This window comes from Chenopodium album, chromosome 3 (genome assembly GCF_948465745.1).
Source record: "Chenopodium album chromosome 3, dcCheAlbu1.1, whole genome shotgun sequence".
Taxonomy (NCBI): Eukaryota; Viridiplantae; Streptophyta; class Magnoliopsida; order Caryophyllales; family Amaranthaceae; genus Chenopodium; species Chenopodium album.
Window position 1 is genome coordinate 66,126,992 of NC_137836.1, and position 22,559 is coordinate 66,149,550.

The following is a 22,559-nucleotide window of genomic DNA, read 5'->3' on the forward strand; positions in this document are numbered from 1 at the left end:
CAAAAACCTTCATCTGCCAACCCTACAGCATCATCAGCAACTTGGAAAAGGAAGGGACCCCAACAAAAAATGGCATATTTTGATGAATCTCAGCAGTTTGATATCGAAGAATTACTAACAGAGGAACTCATGGCAGAACTTTATTTTGAAGAGGAAGAACAAATTCAAGATGAAGACATAGAGTTTTATGATTCTGATAATGAAAACATGCACAAGAAGAGTCTACAGAAGGGACTCAGGCACCAAATGAGCAAGCTCAACAAGAGACCATCCATCATGATGAAGATCAACAACAAGGACAGACTCAAGAAGCAACAACAACCAACAGAAAACAACTCACCATGTATCAAAGAAGAGAGATTGTTGATGCAATGTTGATGATGATGCAAGATGGAGCTTTGCCAAGAGGATACAAAATGCAACTTTCAACAAAATTCAGAGTGCATAAATCAACAATCACAAGAATATTCACAGACATAAAAAAACAGATGGCAGAGGGGAATATGATTGATGTCAGGACAAAAAAGTATGGCAAAACAGGTCCAAAACCAAGAGAATTCACAGATGAATTCTTACAATCAGAGAGGTCATATGCAGCATCACTCAACATTTCACATGTGACTTTGCACTATTTGAAGAAAAAGGGAAGGTTGAGAACACACACAGCAAGTTGCAAACCAGCACTCTCAGCAGATCACAAGATAGCTAGAATGAAGTAGGTTTTAAGTCACATAAACCCTGTTGAAGGTAATCAGGACCCCACTTTTGAAGACATGAGTTACAACATTCACATAGATGAGAAATGGTTCTACTTGAACCCTGATAAAAGGAGGTTTTACCTTCTACCAAGTGAAGAGGATCCATACATGGCACAACAATCAAGAAGATTCAAGTTAAAGGCAATGTTCATGGCCATTATTGGTAAGCCATTGTATGGCATAAATGGTGAACTTGTACATGATGGAAAGTATGGGATATTCCCATTCACAGTCCAGGACAGAGAAAAAAAATCAAGCAAGAACAGAGCAGCAGGAACAATGGTGACAAGAGCACTTCAGAATGTAAACAGGGAGGTCATTAGGGACATGTTACTCAACAAAGTCATTCCAGCAATCAAGGAAAAATGGCCAGAAAGTCTGCCCAAGAATGCTACCATACAATGGGATAATGCAAGGCCACATCAAATACCAAGAGATGAGGAGTTTGTTGCAGAAACAACATCCAATGGGTTTAACATTCAATTTGTGTTCCAACCAGCTCAATCACCTGATCTAAATGTGTTGGATTTAGGTCTTTTCAGGTCTATTCAATCATTACAATATCAATCTTTCCCTAAAAATCTTGATGAGCTAGTTGAGAAGGTGATAGAGTCATACAACACATTCAAGCCTGAAGTCAACAAGTACATATAGGTCACTCTACAGAGATGCATGATCAAAATACTGAAGGCACAAGGAGGGAATAGGTACAAAATTCCACACATGAACAAAAAAAAACTTGAAAATCTAGGTATTCTGCCAAATCAAGTGTTTGTTCAGAAGGAGATAGTGCTAGAGGCTTTGGAATACTTGAACACAATGTTCATACCAGCACCAGATGAGACTCAAGCAACAACACAGGAAATGGAGGTGGATGCAGATTAGACAAGGGTACTCCTCAAATCAGGACAACAGCATATACTGCCACACATAACCATCTGAAGTTAGGTTATTTTTTTCTTTTTGTTGTTATTGTTCATGGCAATCTAAATGAATAGGTGGTTAGGTGTATTTTGTGTTTTACAGTGTCAAAAACCACTAAGGCAGTGATGTGAAAGTCCAAGTACTCATGTAATAGGCTTTTTTTAGCCACATTTTGAATGGAATGAAAATGGTAATTATCTAAACACAGAAAATCCATCAGAAGTTCATAATTTTGTTGAATACAACAACTCAAACAAGGTTACCTCAACATCACTCCCAAAATTGAGAATGATGGAGCTACATACTTGTTCAAATTGAAATTCAATGGAGTCCCTTCATCATTTGGATTACACACTAACAACATACTCATAATAAGAAAGGGACTCATCAATCATCACTGAAAAGGCAACACTAAGGGACTCAAATATAGGGTGCTCTCTTTCCCAACATGTCATTGAGAACAGTACATGCAACAAACTAGCCATAATAGTCTCATCATTTATCAACCATATTCCCATAAAGGCCAACACTACTTAAAACATGGTGTATCAAACAAAAACAAAACAACATGGTGTATATGTCCATAACCCAGCACACAACAACAACCATCACAGTACCAGCAACCACAACAACAATACATCCAAAAATCAACAACAAAATAGCCAACTAAACTCCATCAAGGATGAATCAGTCACCCATCAAAACCAACAACCAGATCCAAGCCCAAAAATAACCACCAACAAAAAATAACTGCAACAATTACATCAAGAACCAACAAACATCAACAATTAACATAGAAATTGAACATGAAATTGGGACTTTATCAACAACAGTATAACCAGCACATAATCAAACACATCCATCAATAAATAGGGACTCAAATAAATTAAAGAATAAATTAGGGTTAGGAATCGTTACGAGATCAGTCACTCAGAGGGTTGAACCCAAGGGTTCATCCGCCTCACGTAGCAGTGCACAATAGGGACAGAGGAAGAGGCGGGCTCATCTTTTTTGGATGGTGGTTCCTCATCATCAGAAGACAAAACGATGTACTCGGTGTCAGGGAGCCCACGCATCCTACGCAAAGCCACACGCGCCGCCTTTCTCGAAGAACGAACCTTGGGTGGTGGTCGTTCCCTCTTAGATCTGGCCTTCGTTGGGGCCACAGCACTACCCTCAGCACTCTCAGCAACCAGATCTGGAGGACCCTCAAAGAAATCAAGGGATTTGCGACGGGACTCACCTTGTCCTTCCTCCCTCTTCTGCCTTTCCTCCTCATCCATGCTTTTCAGCACTTTTCCCAGAGCCTTGTATGTGTATTAGGTACAGTAGGGTCCCGTATCAGTTGACTCATAGAACTCACGAGGGAAGTTAGATCCAGTCTCGAAGTAGTGGATGAAGTAGTTGATCAGATTCTCCTCCCCTTTGTCGTTGGTTGCCATGTAAGCATCCTTCAATGGATCTAGGTCTGGCATTTTTTTGGAAGGAAAGTAGTGTTTAGAAAGATCGAAGGATAGAGGAAGAGGGAAATCGAAGAAAAGAGGAGAGAGGTAGTGCAGATCTAGAGAGAGGAAGTGGGAAAACGAAGAACACAGGAGAGAGAAAACCCCAGATGATGAACTAGGGTTCATCTGGGGAAATATCCAGAAGAAATAGAGAAGCTCAACAATCGTCATTAATTGAAGGTGGTTGGGAATGTGAGGAAATTAGAGAGTTGGGGGGGAATTGGGGGTAATAAATGGAGGGAGTCATTAGTTTTATGTAATCTGATTAGATTAGGTTAATATGATTAGATTAGAGTAAGGGCAAAGATTAAAAAAAAAAAGGGAGTTAAGTAAGGGTAAAAAGGTCATTTCACAGCTTTTTCCTTACTAAAAATAGGTATAAAACTGAAAGTTGCACATAATAGAAAACATCCCAAAATGGCAAAAGTTGCACATAATATTTAACGGAGGTAGTATAATAATAATAATATCATCATAAATAAAATAATTATCATCAAAATAATAATAATAATAATAATAATAATAATAATAATAATAATAATAATAATAATAATAATAATAATAATAATAATATTCATAATCATAAATTATAACGATTATAATCATAATCATGTTCATGTTAATATTAAAGCATAATAATTGCAAGATCCTAGACATGATACTAACAAGATTAATAACAAACCCTAGCATGTCACTAAACAATAAAAATCAAATCTTTAACCCTAACATGATACTAACAATCATAAATATTAGAAAGAACATAGGAAACATCGTAGCAATCATATTTAATATATTTGATATTATAACCTTTTCCCTAAACATGATACTAGGAATATCATAATAACAATATAAACATGATTTCTACATCATAATATCAATTAATCAATTAAAGTACTTACTTTGATGCTTCGTACCTCTTTCTAAAACCAAAATACACACGTTAGTAACTTCAAGGAAAATAATAAACAAACAATTAAATTAAATAATTGAAAGAGAGATTTGAACCAAACCCTCTGAAATTAAACCTTTCACGTCTAGGGCGAAGGCAACTTCGAATATGGCTAGGTGTTTCTAGATCTTGCGAATGCGGAATTATTTATTTGAGAAAAGGCTAGTTTAGAAAAGATAGAGAGAATAATCAAGAAAATCTTGATGAGAGTTGGTGAATTGAAATAAGAATTGATGAAATCTGGTTATCAAAAACGAAGTTTTGATACGTTATTTATAGAGAAAATCAGCCAAAAAGATAAAATTAACTAAACAGAGTCTGGCGCATGCAAAACGAGGTTGGCGCCAGGCGCCAATGGCTACCACCTGGCGCCAAGCGCCAGGCCTGGTTCCAGGCGCCAATGCCTGGATTCAGGCGCCAAACCCGTTTTTAACGCGTTTTTGTTTTTGTCATATCTTTTTATCCGCAAGTCCAAATCAGGCATATAATATGTCGTTGGAAAGCTCTTAAAGTCTACTTTCCAACCCATTAAGAATCATATTAAAATATTTTGTATATAAAAAAATATGGCCAAAATAGTGGAAGGGTGTCTGTTTTGGATAAAGTTTCATGTCTCATTCATATCTTTTTCGTTATAACTCGGATTTAATATTATAATATATCATTGGAAAGATAATTTCAAGATCTGGATAAATATTATGAGGCACGAAAATAAAATCTGAATACATTCCACATCCTACAAAACAAGGATTCTTAAAAGGAGTAGTTTTATTCAATTTCAAACTCTTTAAAACATAATTATCAATCCTAACTCCATTAGGATTTAAAAGAACCTTCTAGAGTATTCTAGAAGACTATAATCAATCCTAATAGCTTTCGGAATGATAATTAATAATAGGCCTTCCTCTATATCATTGGACCGCATATAAAAACCAAATTGGGCCCAGTTTAGTATTTTGGCCATAACTTCCTCATTATTCATCGGAATTGGGATTATAATATATCGTTGGAAAGGTCTTTTCAAACCCCATACAACTATCCCATTATTGGGCCCATATCATGGACCAACCAAACTGGATTGGCTGTTTTCTTAAAATAAGTTTTCAAAAACAGAGAAAAGAGAAATTAAAACTATCGGCAACACTAGACTTTCCACACTTTCACTTCATTCGATAATGATTCGACGTGAAAGGTACTCATCACCTGGTTTGGTTTTGGGGAGACACAAATGGGTGTCTACAGCTGCCGCTATATTTAAATTTTGGGGATTGTTTGGCGGTTTAATTTGGCGGCCAAATAAATTTTTTTTTTAACTTTTTTACATTTCACTTATGAGGATTCTAGATAGTACTTAGTTACTCTTCATTTAATTAATCATATATGTAATCCATAAAATTAAGCACTGATGCATGTTTTACAAGTTGTCATTTTGAAGGTTAGGACTTGGGACAACTCTTATGTATTGGTTGGGTTGCTAAAACCACTATCTTTATGTTCTTGTAGCATCTTTTGACAAAATCAGTAGCTTTAATCTCTTGTATTATCGTTAATGATGTATGTCTTTTTAATTATTATGTTGAATATTAATTAATTTATTATATATTATGTGGGTTAAAAGGCTACCCAGCTAGGTAACCCGTTTAATAAATGGGTTAGGTTTGGGTCAAGGGTTTTCAACCCGTTTAATAAATGGGTTAGGTTTGGGTCAAGGGTTTTTCAACCCGTTTAATATTGACACGAACACGAACATGACACGACACGTTTGACAGCCCTAGCTTTCAGAAACTTGATTGGCTTTTGTCTTTGTGTTCATGTTTTGGATTTATAAAAACTCATGCATGAGATGGTGCCAATTCTAATTCTAGGGGAGAGTGACATTACTTGTTAAGGGAGGAAGTACTGGACGAAAGGGGGAAGCGTCCAATTGGACCAACGCAACAATAAAATAATAATATCTGCAATTAAAAATAAAGGACAAACCAAAAAAAAAAACTCCCGTTTGGTTGGGAAAACGGGAAGGGAGTGTGTTTTGGGGGGAAATTTTCTGCCAAAATGTAGCTGAGCTGCTAATGTCACTTGTTCCCAAAATTGAAAAAAAGGAAGAGAGAGAAAGCTAGCTAAAGTTCATTGTTTCAGACAAAACTTCAAGAACAAACACCAATAAAGAACGAAATTCCAAACCTCAACTAAATTGATCTAATTTGGGAAACTCGAAAACGACATACCAAATCTGGTAAGCAAACTTTAATTTTTTTTTTGGTCTTTTTGTTGTTAAATTAGTCTTTTTGTTAATTTAAGAGTTGTTAATTAATGTATTATACAAAATTTCTAGGTTTTCTGAGTTGGATTTTCGGGAATTGTTTACTAAACTCGACAATTATCATCAATTTCAGGTACTATATTTTAAAATTAATTAGTGTTTTTGCTAGGGTTACTATATAGTATTATGTCAATAATTTCTAGGGTTTGTAGATAATAATATCATAATATTTCAATTGTTTCGAGTATGAACCATGAAAATTTGAACTTAATTCTTTGGGTTTGGGTTGGTTTGGTTTGGTCATTAGTTCATGTGACTAGTAATTAGTTATTAGTTATTAGTTCATGTGACTAGTAATAATTATTAGCCAAATCTCTGAATCAGACCCTCACACACGGGATACAGCTTTGAATAGGCATAGCATGGAGGTTTTTTCTTCACTAAAATAATCCCCACCCTTGAGCAATTTGAAAGCTCTATAAAATAATTATTTTTGAACATGAGAAAAAAAATTACTACGTACTTTAATGTTAAACTGTCGTCCATGCCAAAAAAAATAAATTATTCAAGGTAAAAAGAACATTAAGAAGTCCTCTCACAACGGAGGGTACTAAAGCAAAAAAATTAGAAGAAAAACAATTTGGAAAAATTCATGAATGTATGCCAAAACCAAAAGTGGGTGAAAAGAGTTTAAAGATGAGAAAAGAGTAAAAGGTTTGTTTAAGCACCATTATGCCTCATATTGTAACCTAACCTTATCATTTTCTTCTAATCATTACATAAATGGTGTTATCCTCCAAGTTGTTGCCTTGTTTATTCCATATTTACATACATATTAACATATATAATGCACAATTTCTATTGTTGAGCTTGCTAGCTACTCCGTAGAAGGTAAAAAGGGTAAGAAATTTCGTATTTCAACATCAAAAGAGACACTTCCAACAAATTCTTTTAAATAATTGCTTTCATTTGCAAATTACTCCTTCAGGACTTTGAGTGCGAATGATTACTAAAAGCCAATCATAAACTATTATTTTTAACAAAGACTATAATTTATCAAACATAGACGATATATGTTGGGCTCAATCCTAGCATAGTTCAAGGGTAAGAATTACCCCGCCTTCACATAAGTAAAGCATTTAACAATAGTTATTAAAAAAAAATACAACCAAACTAAGATTAAATTGTAGGTAAGAATGAAAAGCAGTTAACATGGACCATGCTGATCATAATACTTGATTCGAACAGGTGACTGAGGCTTTTGGTAAATTCTTTAATATAATCTCGATTAACATCTGACATGGATTAAAATTCGGAGTTCAGGCTAAGCATATGACCAGTTCCTCCAAAACTAACACATGTCTAAGGAGAAACTGGGTTATTACTATCTCCTGAACAAATCCATGGGTTATTAACATCAAAGCACTGATGCATGGTTTATCCTTTATGACTTCCTCATCGATGAAGTCAAACTTCTACAACCACAAGTTAAACAATTATTACAATTGGTAAATTTCAAAATCAACTATGAAAGGAGAAAAAGGATTATTCAGCTTAAAAGAGAGAAATTAGAGATTGAGACATTACCCACATAAAAATGCCAAACAATGACAAGTGTTGAGAATAAGAAAAGGGTCTAATGAGGTTAATTATTTGCTGAAATGATCTTCCAAATTTTAAGGCCATACATATTGTCAGAGATGCTTTAACAAGACCATGCATTACAGGGATTGAGTAACAACTTGCTAAATTATCAGAGTATTCAATGTACTCCAGATTGGGAGTATTGATCAGCACACAGTCGCTGTTATCTTCCATAAAATCATGACATTTAGGCATCCTTAAAGTCAATCTTCGAAGGGAAGTCGACGTGATAGCCGTGATGTTCACATGCCTTTTAAAGGGTTGGAATGTAAGATCTTCAAGTAGAGGGCAACTTGATACTAGCCTCGGCAAAAAGTCATCCTCAGAAATGAGAGATGCAAACAAGACGAGCTGTTTCAATTTTGGATGACGATAGGAGGGTATGGCGTAAATTTGATCAAAACCAATGTTGACCTCAAGTTTCAACACCTCCAACGTTTCACTGGTGAAAATAGCTGGGGGCAGCTGAAAATTACCTGACTCCCCCACCAGTATAGAGAGGTCAAGTTCCCTAAGGCCACAAAAAGACAATGGATAAGAGATCCACACATTCAATCGTGGAGATTTCAAGTCAGGGAGGCAACCTTGACTACACCCATAGAAACTATCGCAACCAAAAAAGTACACTTTACCAAAGTCCTTGCTGGTAAGTTTAAGCTTAAACTTGGTAAGATGCTGCGATTGGTGTGTCTGGAGTACGGTATCAACAAAGCTCACAAAAGTGGGGAAACGCTCAATTGCATAGGGATGTTTCAAACAAAGACAGATAGGTGAACCATCAAAATCAAGACTTGTAATCAAAGGGAAAACACGCCTCAATTTCGTAGACAAGGCACAAGTAGCAGCAGCATCCTTGGTAGGAAGCAAAGAGAGGATCCGAACTAATAATTCATCAGGCAAACTGGAGAGCCTATCTACCAACATTTGAGTAAAGTTGTGATTTTGAACATCACATACAGTAGCATAATTACTGGTACATGGTTTCAAGCTCCTATCCATACTGACCATACACCTGCATCCATAATAAATAAATAGACGATACTATTAAAACCCTGATCAAATAGGATGAATCATGCAAAACCGCTTAGAAAACAAATATCCAGAGCTTGTAAGAAATTTAACAATCAATAAAAAGTGGATTATAATATGAAAGCGATAAAAACAAAATAGAATGAATCATGCAAAACGGCTTAAAAAACAAAATCAAAATCAAACAAAAAGTGGATTATAATATGAAAGCGATAACTTGAAAGAGCAACTGGGGACGAAACAACCTGGTTCAAAGTTTCAAAGTTCAAATTCACGTAAAAAGTGGAGAACGAGGAGTGCGCTTCAATGGGCAACCAGAGCAGACCGCTTTGGACCGTTTTAAGAATTTTTTTTATAAAAATACTAAATTTTTAATAAAGTTATGGAATACACGTAAAAAGTAAAGGAAAAACTATATTTTAATGTCATTTTATGTTTTTTTTGTAGGATCTTGCTAACGAGCGCCCCGGGGCGTTAGATAAGGATAAATTATATTGGTTGAAATGGTATTAAGTTAGGAATTCATGACAAAATCACGCGTCATTCGGTGTAATTAATGTTAATTTTACTCTAATATTTGCAATTTAATTCTCTTATCTAACGCCTTGGGGGCACTCATTAAAGTTTTCTACCCTTATTAATGATAATTTTCACCATTATTTAAGGTTTCACGCATGTTTTTCATAAAAAAAAATCGATCCGGATAGACTGGTTTTTATAGGGTTTTGGATCGGATCGGACCGAAGACCGAAAAAAATAATTTCAAGACCCTAACCGGTCCATTTTTTTGGTCCGGAACAATTTATGAACACCCCTAGTTGGAAAAGGAAGAGAGAGAAAAGTAAAAATACAAAAGTGTCCATGTAATGTAAACTTAAACTAAATAATAAGAGTGAAAAAGTAAGGGTATGTTGGATATTTGCAATGTGAACAGATACAATTTTTGTCTTAAAATGGAAATGGTGCAATATTTGTGAAACTTTCGTAAAAGGCAAGTGATGAAATATTAAAAGAACGGAGGAAGTAATAAAAAAAAAAGTAGTAGTGGGTTGGGTGGGGACCATGAGAGGAGATAGATAAATATTTTAATGTAGTTTTTTACCAAAAAAAAAAAAAAAGTGTAACACTTATTAAAACACGGAGGAAGTATTTATCTATACTTCTATTTTAAAACAAGAAGTTTAAAGGACAAATGTCCTCTTCCCCCATTTTTTCTTTTACTTTACCCTAAACGATTACAATCCTTTTAAAATATCAATTTTCATATGTATCTTTTGGGTGTCACTACATTTCATTATATAAATTTCCGTTTACAAAGAAATTGATAATATTTTACCTTCCCTCTCTTTCACTGATTTTACCCGTCTTCTCTTTCACCCGAGTCTATAATTTATATCAATAAATTAAAATTTTTTATGGAAATTCTCTTTAATAACACCATACTTTTAACTTTCCTTAATGGTGAATTACAAAAATTCTTAATATCTTTGATAAACCTAAAATTTTATATTAAGCTAACCATGACATTAATGATAAACTGTAATTAAATATTTAACTATAGTCAGTTTATTTATTTATTTTGTTATTATTTTTTACTTAAAAAAAATTATTTTTTTATAAAAAAAAGTCACCACTTCCCCAACTAATCCGCCACCACTCTTCGCCCCCACCCACGCTGGCGCCAACCCCTCTCTCGCCAGTGTGCCGGCCTCCCCTCCCGGCCATGAATCGACAACAACCAAATTCGCTACTATGCAACAACATTAATCAACCAAACACCTTCCCCGTCCTCAATTTCGATCTTCACCATCAATCGTCGACGTCTTTTTCGATCAATTCGCTTCTAATTCGTCCTTATCACTCTTCGTTGAGATTTGATGAGTGATTTCTTTTCCGTCGACCAAACAAACAATTGAGATTAGGAAGAGAAAATTTGGGGATTTTTTTAGGGTTAGGGTTAAGGGTGAAAATCGGGAATTGGGGAATCGGGGAAGGGGAGTCCAGCGGGAGAGGAGTTACAGGTGTGGTTGCGGATTTCAGGGATGGGGGATGAGAGGCTAACGAATTTCGGGGGTGGGGTATTAGTGGCTGGCGGTTTTCAGAGGTGAGGGATAAGAGGCTGGTGGTTTTAGGGGGTGGGGGGTGAGCGGCTAGTGGTTTTCGGGGGTGGGGGATGAGCGGCTGGCGATTTTCGGGGGTGGGGATGGAAGTGTTTCAGGGTTTTCGAGGAAGTGGAGAGATGTGGGATGGTCGCCGGTGTTAAGGGGTTTGGGTCCCGACAAGTCGGCAATGAAGTGAGGTGGCGCTGGAGAAGGGGAGGGGGTTGGGGTTGGCTGGGGCACTGGTGGGTGGGGTTGGGTTTTTTTTTATTTTATAAAAATAATTTAATTATTTAAAATAATATTAAAACTAACTATGGTTAATGAATTTAAATTAAAATAAGTATCATCTTTGGTAATAAAAAAAACTTAGGTTTATCAAAGATAATAAGAATGGTTTCAAAAAAAAAAATTGATAATAAGAATTTTTGTAATTCTCCACTGAGAAATGTAATAAGTATGATGTTATTGAATTTAGAGGAGCATTCAAAGGTTTTTTTTCGATCTACACATTATTTACATTTTGGTTTTTTTTTTTCAAATTCATTTTTAATTTTTTGTTGTTTTTGAATTCTATTTTTTTAAACAAATTTTTCTTTTACAATTTGTGTAGGATTTCAATAAAAATCTGTATATTTTTTTTTTTCTATTTCAATGTTTAATGATCAATTTTTTTTCTACAATTTTCAATATTTTGAAATTTTATCAATTATCACCATTTGAGATCTTGATTTTTATTAAGTTTATAATCCCCACCAATAATCCTTGACTTTCGAACCTCGTTCTTTCTCTCTCCATGGCACGAACCTAACTTTTTATTCAAAACCACCATTAACAAAACCCTAAATGGTGCTTTTGTGGTGGGGAAATAGGGTTTGAGGTGTGGGGGAAGAGGATGGGTCGATTTAAGGTGGTGAATACAGTCGAGGGTGGATGCCCACCTTAGCCATGAACCACCACCCCAAAACCGTGAACCCCCAAAATCGAAACCCCCGATTTCGATTTTAGGGGTTTTTAATTTAAGGGGTGGTGGTTTACGACTAAGGTGGGCGGCTGCTATAACACCCCCAAATCTCCCTCTACGGAATTACCAGTATAATACGTATAATTATACCGTAGAGATAGACTTGGGCGTGTTACCGCCGCGTGATTACGCAAGGCTACTCAAAATACTTAACTCAATAACAAAACTTTGCAGCAAAAACTTCAATATTCCTCTTTATTAATAATTATAAAAATAGTAACATTGTCATGAATATTCTAAATAAAGACAAGACCAACATTCCTAAACTAGGTGAAGCAAATCCTGGGACTCTCATATGCTCATTCATGACTCTACTTGAAAATAGTCAACACTGCTTACCATTACGGTAAACAGGGCGAACCAAAACAAATAAGAAATACAGATTAGCAAATTATGCTAAGTACGATAAGTGCAAGATAATGTAAACTCAATTTATTTGCAAACATGCTTTTAAAACAAATTCCAATAAATAATCCAATAATTCCAAAACTCATGATTCACAACCAATTCCAATGATTCAACATTCAAAATAATTGATAAACCAATTCCTTTAAATTAAAAATCCAATTCCTTTTTGAACCAATTTCTTTAAATTCAATTCCTCACCCAAGTGTGCACACCCCCCAAGCTAGTCTCCTTATATTACAAGGCTATTCTTGAGGAAAGATTAGGTCTTACAAAGTCCATTTTCTTATCAATAAACCAAATCCGCATAGTGGGATTACCAACATGCTTATAAAGCATTAATAATAATAATTCAATGGTTCAATAAATCCTTTTAGTAATTCCAATATAATTCAAACTCCTTCCACAAACTTTCAAAATCAAAACCTGTTAAATAAATACTTGAGAATCAAATCTCATATTAATACTTTTCAAAATCAATAACTCTTCCTTGAAAAACCTTCTATTTAATTCAATAAACTTTTCAAATCAATTCCTTTAAACATGATAAGTAATTCGATGAAACCATTCAAAACATGATTTAAAAATCAATCGTTAAAAATACTTTTTTTAAAAAAAATATTAAAATCAATACCTCCAAACATACTTTATTTTATAAATCATAATTCAATTCAATCACCAATCAAGTCATGTAAAAACATGATATTCAAACCAATAACTATTGAAGGTATCTAGCCACCTAAACGTACCTTGCTCCTTGCTTAGCAAACACACCAAAAGAACCTCATAGCAAAACACACCAAAAGAACCTCAAGAATCTTGATCGAACACACCCTACAAATAAATATAACCTTAATCAATATAAGGTTAACAAATAAATAAAAACCCCCAACTATATGTACATGAACCTTTTAAATTAATTTCTCATAAACATCATTAAAAAAAATGATTTTATATAATTAATACTACTCATAATAATTTTTATAAATCCCCCATAATAACAATAATAATACTTTAATAAGAGAAGAGAAGAAGAAAAGATAAGAAAACAAGAAAGAGAGAAGTATTGGATTTGCGTTGGAAAGAATAGGCAGAACTTGCAGAGGCTATAACTCCTTCAATATAACTCAGAATTGGGTGATTATTGAGCCTAACCTCAAGGATTTGTTGAGAGGAACAATCTTATGTGAAATGTCAATACCCCAAAAACTGACCAGAAGTGCCCAAAATTGACTTCAAAGATAAACGGGATAATTTGTGTAAAATTGAGGAGAAGAAAAGAAGAGAATTGGTGTGAAGAATGTGAGAGGTATGAAGGGGTATTTATAGGATAGTATGAGCATGAATTATGGTAGGAAAATGTAGGAAGAATTATGATAATTAGGGTTTAAGAGATTACTTGGAGAAGTGAGTAAAGAATTAAGGAAAGTTTGGATATTAAGGTGATTGTGTATACTTGAAGATGGAATGTATGTATGTCATGAAAAATAATAAGGAAATTAGAATTACTTGGGGAATAATCAAGATTAACAAAAGACAAGAGAATATGATGATTGGGTACTAAAAAGATAGATGGAGAATTAGAATTAAGGAAAATAGGAGATTCCCTTACTAGTATTTAGGAAGATTTTGCTCGGTTTAAGGAATAAAAATAATTGTATAATAATATAGAATAAATAATTAATTAATTAATTAATTAAATACCAATTATTTACCAATAAATAATCAAGAAAAAACAGATTTTCCATACATGGAAAATCCGAAATTCCTTAGCTCTTTATTGGAAATTTTCGGCCATAATAATTAATTTATAAAATATTAGTTTTCTTTAATTAAAATATCCAAAATATGTAAATAATCCGGTTTTTAAAATAAGATAAATGGATAATAAATCTTATCCAAAATAATAATTAGATTTCAAAATACTTTTGGCGCCAAAATTCAAATATTATTTTGGCTCCAAATAATAAATTTACTAAAATACCCTTTTTATAAAATAATTCCTAATTAATTAATTAGGAAAATACGTGTGAAAATACGGGGTATTACAGCTGCGATATGGGAAGAGGTATGGGCTACCGGCGAAGGGGTTTCGCCCATCTCCTCCCTCTTTCCCCCCTTAAACCACCACCCTAAAACCCCAAAATCGAAATCCCCAAAATCAAAACCCAATATTTAAAAGGATTTTTAATTGGAAAAATTGCACACAATAATCCGAATTTTTCCTCATTCACCGAAAAAAATCCCTACTTTTGATTATTTTTTAATAACCCGAACTTTAACTTCAATTTGCTTCTAGCAGTCCCAAGTGACCGAAAACCTGATGAATAGGTAAAATAAAAATTGGTTTAATGTCGAAAATTAAGTAAAATAATGAAATTAAAATTAATCATATATAAATAAATAAACAAACAAACTCAAACCCAGCCTCCGGCAGTCTGTCGGCCACCCCCTCCATCTCCCCCTCCCCCTCCCCCTCCGATCCCCCACCAGCACTCAGCCACCACCCACTCAAGTGCCAATATCATATCCCATCCCCTCGTCGGGCGTCTTTTCCTCCTCCCCATTCTTGCAAACCAACAAAAAAACTCAACCTTCAATGGTAACTTAAACACCACCATCTCAAGTTACACATTGCGACCCCAGCATTCCGCTCCCAAGGTCGCCTAAACTCAGCAATTACATCGAAACCTTTTATCATAAACTTATACGTTGTATGAAATTTGATAATCATGAACCAAATTGAACCCATAATGAGACAATTTTGTTCATTCTCTTCAAATTCAATTTAATTTCTATACACTTTAAAAAAATCAATTTATTACAATTTATACTTTTCTAAAATGCCTGCTAGTCTCAAACTCTCAAACAAATGCACTTGAATGATGAATTCTTCTCTTGTTCAACAACTTCGAAAAAAAAGTCAAGAATCATGAACCGAATTCCTTGGCCCCTACATGCCTACATGGTGGGTGGGTTTATTTATTATTATTTTTTTTTTTTTGATAACTAATTAAACAATTATTCTAAAATTTACAAATTTTTCACCAAATGCCCTTGAGTTATTTTTTACTGACCACATACCCATGAAATTTTTCAAATTCACCATAAACACTTGAGTTTTTAAAAAAATATCATGACATGTCGTTGATGACTAGCTAACAACTATTAATTCCGTTTTTCCACGTGAAAGCATGTTATAGGTTATTGTTTAGATTAATTAATTATTAAAAAAACTTTATAAAATTTTGAATAAAAAAAAAAAAAAAATTCACGTGCCACCAGCGAGCCACCTTAGCCCAACCACATCCCCACAATCGCCACCCAGCCATCTTCCCCACCGCCGACGCCTAGTCCTCCTCTTCACCGCACCGGCACCACCATCCTCTAAACCATGCGCCAGAACCCGCCCAGAACCACCATACCCCTTCCCTTCTCTTCAACTGTAAAAACCCCTCTCCGATTTTCCACCTTAGGCAAACATTAGGAAACCACCCCAAAACCTATTCGTCGGCAGCCCAAGTCCCCCCTCCATGACGTCGCCGCCTACCTTAGCCAAAATTCACCGACCCGAAACCGTTTTACCCTAAAATCGAAACCCTAAAAATCAAAATCTATGTGTAGGGAATATTTCAAGCATCATAACCCTAAGCTTGAACCCCACTGTGATCATACACTAAAGTATAGTGGCGTCTAAAGGGAAAGAAAAGAGAGCAAAAAGAGTCGCCAACAAGTTTTAGGAACTTGTAAACCGTTCACGAAGTGAAGGTTACACCCCTTAACGATCCATGAGATCGTCAACTCCAAAAGGTCTTGAACCAAATAGGGTTCGGGGATGAGGGTACGAATCCAATCTACAAAAGAAAGGACCCGCCCTATAAAATAGGCCTCTACTTTATTCTACTCGTATTCATGTGCGCTTTCTGACTAACATACAATCATTATATTAATCCCAAACCTGTTTAATCTATGTTGGTTGAATATTAATGCACAAATAAATCTATTATTGGCAATCACTTGAATTAAAATCATATTAGCTTAAACCAAATTATTAATTATCTTATTAAGCGTGATTTCAAGTACAAATTTCCTTTAACATGCATAAAAGGCGTGATCAAGCAATAACAACAATATACCAAGCAACATAATAATAATCATAATAATCATAGTAATAATAAAGCTTAAATATAATAGCAAGACCCTAGGCATGATACTAACAAGATTAATAACAAATACTAGCATGTCACTAAACAATAAAAATCAAAGCTTTAGACCTAACATGATACTAACATGTTAACATGATATTAGAAAGAATAAAAGGCACCCTAAACATGATTCTAGAAAGCATTAAAAATATCCTAACATGATACTAGAAAGCATAAATAACACCCTAACATGATACTAGAAAGCATAAATAACACCCTAACATGATACTAGGAATTAAACAAATCTAAGCATGCTTTCTACATTGAATTAATATAGGGAGTAAGCTAATTACTTACTTTGAAGCCTTGTACCTCTTTCTAATAACAAAATACAAGCGTTAGTAAACTTCAATGAAAATAATAAATCAAAGAATTAAATTAAATAAATTGAAAGAAAGAGTTAAAAAAGTTTAGACTAGATTTGGGACTAAACCCTCAGAAAAGTATAAACCTGTAGGCGTCGTTCGAAGTGCGCCTATGTTAAAGCATGGTGTGAATATGCATGGCACTCATAGGAAGTGGGAATTGACATATACAATAGGGACAAGGAAAGTAGGGAGCCGCCAATTGCAACAAGTTTTTTAGGAACTTGTAAACCGTTCACGGATCATAAAAGGCAACCTTGATTAAGGGACAACGATAGAAAACAACGATTGACCGGTGAAAGTTACACCCCATTCATAATCCATGAAATTAATAACTCCAAATGGTTCGAAATTACGAAAGGAGGATCAGTGATGATGGTACGAAGTGAGTCATGGAGTCACATTCGCCCGTATTGGCCTCTACTCGATTCTTATAATGAAAAGTATTCCTGCGATCTCAAAGGCATGTAAACAAAGATTCAATTTGCTCCAAACTATTATTATGCTATATTGGTTGAATATTAATGCAACATATAATTCTAATCATTAGTGATCACTTGATTAAATAATAAGATTAAAGGAACCTAAACCGGTTGTCCAAATTATCTTATTAAGCGTTATATTCAATTACATATTCCCTTTAACATGCAATATGGTGATCATAATAACAATAGAATAAACATTAATATTGGAAGAAATTCAACAATAATAGCGTTAGTCAAATCAAATAATAATAAACCCTAATCATGATACTAGCAACATAAAATAAAATAAGTAATTAAATTAATTAATTACTCACATTCCGCGCGTTCCTTTAAATTGCTACATCATGAATAAATTTTTAGTAACTTCAATAAAAATATAAATCAAATGAAATTAAATTAAATAAAGAGTAGAGTTGATTTGGTCCAAACCCTCAGTTAATTATACCTTTCACGCCTTGGTTTAAGTATAGAACCTCGGGTCAAGTATGGACTCCTTGGAGTTCTTAAGGGAAATATTATGGAAGAATATGGTGGCTAGAATTTAGGTTTAAGCCACTTTTATTACTAATTGGTGTTTTCTAGTGTTTTCGTAGATTTGGTTGACTTTTGCAGGGATTTATGCTTTTGGAGTATTTTCCCGAGATATTTTGGAGCAATCACGAACATTGGAGAAGCACGACCAGACTCTATAGCCCAGGGCCGGTTAGAGCCATCGAACCGGTGATTAAGGGCTCGGTATAGGTGATACCAGGGCATTTGGACCGAGTATTCAAGACCGGAAGAGGAAATCCAGATTGGCCCGAAGAATTGGAGCCCAATCGTAGTCCAAATATTGGCCCAAATGAGCCGCCTGGTCAAAGAGGCTGGCGCCCGGCCGGGCGGGAGAAGCTTAGGCTGGCGCCCGGTGACGTGCCCGGCCGGGCGCGAGTTTAGTATTAGGGAGCAAATAAGGTGCGCCCGATCGGGCAATGCCTTGCCCGATCGGGCGCGTGTATTTATTAGTTGACGCTTAACGTCGTTTTAATTTGTTTTAGTTTAGGATTTTTGTACGGAGTATAAATACTCCTCCGTGATACGATTTTAATATCTCTTCTTCTCTTTTTTTTTACTCTTTCTTTAATCTCTTAATTGTTCTCTTAGATTTATTTCTCCAAAAACCTTTGTTCTTAATGCACTCTTAATTCCATATTATTTGGTAACGATTTCTCTTCCCTTAATCTTAGTTGTTTATTGGGAAATTCTCTATGGTAAACCTTAAATTATTACTTTTCTCAGTGGTAAACACTACTTTTTTAAAATGTCTATGGTAAACCTCAATTTATATTGCTAAGCTAATGGTAAAATCTTAATCCTCACCCCAACCATGGTTAAGGCTGTTTTTTAAAAAAAAAAACTGAAGTTACATAATTGCCCCTATTAATTTTCCTTCAACCACTTATGTCTAATCAAAAGGCATCGACTTTGATTCAATTACTCAGTTCGAATATTAGAAGAGAGAGAATGATGAATTCTTGAACTTTTATTTAGTTCGAAAAATTTAGGGCTTGAAATTTCTGGGTTTTGGGTATTTTTTTAGTATAGAATTTTGTCTGGGTTAAAGCGATTAATCGAGGTAAATTTCAGAGGAGTTTTTCTCAAAACTGGGAGATAATTTGCGAGGAATTGCGATTGGTTTTAGGGTGGAAATTTGTCGACGATTGTTGGTTAGTGAACAAAGTTCGATCTTTTGAAGCTTTACACTGCTAATAGTGAGAGTTGAAGTTAGGTATGTGTCGAATTTTTCTTCGCATTATATTGTGCTCTGTTTATGGGTTGTGATAATCAATGTGTAAATGCTGGATTGTTAAATATTGCTTGTTGTTAATCAAAATTGATGGAGTTGATATTGTCTCTGATTTATGTGTTGGAATTGCATGATTGTGTTGCAAAGGTTGTTGTCTATGATGTGCTTTCTGTGAAGGTTATTATTCTTAGCCAAGTAATGATTAGTGATTACTTGTTGTTTATTTGTGTGTTTGTTGCAGAATGGTTGAAAAAATAGTACTACAGTTTCAATATAGGGGTGTAGATGTGTCTATTGTGGTTGATGATACAGATTAGGTGAATTTGATAGCCTTATTGTGGAGTATTGGGAAAAAGAAAAAGAAAGTAATGTTGAAACACCCTGATAAGTGACTTTTATGCCACTTTTTAGGGTGTTTATTGAGTCGTTTTTCGGCTTATTTTTCCAATAATTTAACCCTTTTTGTCCTTTATTTCTTTATTTACTTATTCTTGTCTTTTATCTTGATTTCGAGTATTTAAGTGGTTTTTAATAGTTTTTAGCTTATTTTCTTAATTTATTTAATTTATCTTCTTTGTTTTTATTTTGATCTCCATGCTTTGGTTTTGTAGGAATTATGCGCCGAAAGAAAGAGGATATCAAGAAGCCAAGTTATCTGTTGTGCGCGGGGTGCTGTGCGGCTTATGCGCGGGCGCACATGTGAGGCTGTGCGGGCGCGCAGCCCTGTCAGAACCCGCACAGCCAGACTGAAGAAACAGAGCAAAACCAGAGAGTTTGCGCGACCCTATGCGCGACCTCTGTGCGGGCGCACACACCTTTGCGCGGGCGCGCATGACTCATGTGCGGGCGCGCTTATTTTCCCCGTACCCACAAAGTTGCGGCCGCACACTACGATGAGAGGGCGCACACACATTGTGTGCGGGCGCACAGGACTCATGTGCGGGCGCGCACGACTGGGTTTACGATTTATTTGCGCCTTGTTGTCCAAGTCTCTTTCTTTTGTGTGGAGCCACATATATATAGACGGGACTCTTTGAAAAAATGGGGGGGATCTATGATGTTATTTTCTTAGTTAGTTTAGGAGAGCTTCTCTCTCTTAGGGTTAGATTAGGAGTTTCTCTCTCTAGTTTAGGAGTAGTTTAGAGAGAGAAAGCTTGGATTTTTCATGGAGTTTTTGGGATTTTGAAGAAGCAAATTTGTGGATTTTCCCTCTCATAAATTCAATGAGTCTTCCTAACTTTCTCTCACCTTTATTGCTTTCATTTATTATTGTTTTTGCTTATTTATTTGTTTATTTGAGTAGATTAATTAGTTTAGTTGTTGATTCTTGCTTTTATTATTATTTTACCTTGTTTTCCATATTTTTGTTCACCATGTTAGTTTAGGTTTTGTTCTAGGGAAATGGATGAAGGTTATGTTAATTAATTTAATGATTGATTGTGGTTAGTATGAAATTGTTTCTTGATTATTGTGTATGGATGATGCTTTTATGGATTAGAATCTTTCTAGCTAATTGATTCTATGCTTTTAATTGTGTTTTCAATCGATTGTGCGAGAGTGAGTTGGTTGAGAGCCCTAAATTCTTCCATACCTTTGCTAGGCTAGTTGCACGAGAGTGAATTAGTTTAGTAGGATAATTAACATGCTTAATTGTGCGAGAGTGAGTTAAATGTGTTAATTGTTCCTAATCAAGGTCATTTTCATCTAATTGTATGATGTTATTGAATGTATTGATGTAATTGGATTCCACTTTCCCTAGTTTTAGTTATTTGCTCTTAGTAGTGTTAATTGAACCTCTCTTTACCTCACAAGCTTTCCTAGTAGTCTAATTAGCATAGATTGATACACTTAGTCCTTTTGGGTTCGACCCTTTACTTACCCCTATACTCGTATTAGGGTAGTTTAGGTATTATAAATTGTTAATTTGATTAGGGTTAGTAGACTAACGACACTATTCTAATTCTCGATCAAATTTTGGCGCCGTTGCCGGGGACTAAGGCGTTCATTAGTTTGTGTTGATTAGATTAGCTAGGTTCTTGTATATAATTTGATTTGTGTTTGCTTTTCTTTGTTTGATATTTGTATAAAAATGGCATGCTTATCTTTTCCTCAATTTGATGGTGAACCCTTCTATGCTTACTTTGAAAGACTAGATGGTTTTCTTAGTTACCATGGGTGTTCTCTTAGTGATGCTTGTGATATAGCTTATTGGGGCATGAATGAGTATACTAGGGGAATGGTTGAGGACATGAATAATGGTAGATTTTGTCATTTGTCTATGCATGATGCGTGGGATTTCTTCACATGGCTTGCTAAGGATTCTTTAGATAGAGAATCTCATGTTTCTTACTTTGATTCTCAATGCCAAGATTCTTTTAATTTTTGCATGAATTCTCTTGATACTTCTTATGTGCCTAGTGATAATCCAAGTATGCAAATTGACACCTTTCCCCCTTATGCTCATTTTGATGAGGTTTGTGCTAATTTTGATGATGTGCAATTTGACTTTGATCATGAACCTCAACCCAATAACATTGAAGCCCAAATTCTTTCTCAAATGCAATATCTCACCCAACAACTCCAAGAGCTTCAAGAGGAACAAAAATTGAGAGAAGTGAGGCTTGCCCAAGTGATGAGTGCTTTGGTTGATGTAAATGGATGTGAGGCACCTCATTTGGAGTGTGAGAGTGTTTTTGAGAATGATGTGGGCCGAGGGTGTGAAGGTGAGGGGAGATTTTCTTGTGATGAGAGGATTTTTGAGGATTTTGATCCTTTTCATTCCCCATTTGAGCTTGAATGTCATCCTTCCCCTTATTCACCCCCTTTGAGAGCTTCCCTTGGTGAGGATGTGAGTGAGCCATCTTCAATTTTGAATGAGGGATTTCATGAGGATGATGATGATGAGTTTGAGCAATCAAGAGAGATTGAAAGTCCCTTGAGTGATGGTGGAAGAGTTTTTAATGAAGAAAATATCGATTTTGAGGTTTCCAACCCCCTTCCCCATCTTGATGAGTCTACCTTGCATGTTTGTGACCCTTCTATCCATGAGTCTTTGGACTTATTTGAGGTTATGGCTAGTATGTTCATTGAAGGTGTAACAAATCATTATAGCCTCTTGAAAGAG

The 22,559-nt window shown here is 35.1% G+C and overlaps 1 protein-coding gene across 1 annotated transcript; it reads left to right on the plus strand.

Annotated features, from left to right (window-relative positions):
• Nucleotides 1–773: 773 nt before the first annotated feature.
• LOC145625229 (uncharacterized) lies at nucleotides 774–1,643 on the plus strand. The gene is made up of 2 exons (XM_081678300.1): nucleotides 774–1,361; nucleotides 1,539–1,643. The coding sequence occupies exons 1-2, from the start codon at nucleotides 774–776 to the stop codon at nucleotides 1,641–1,643; spliced, it is 693 nt and encodes a 230-aa protein (XP_081534426.1).
• Nucleotides 1,644–22,559: the final 20,916 nt, after the last annotated feature.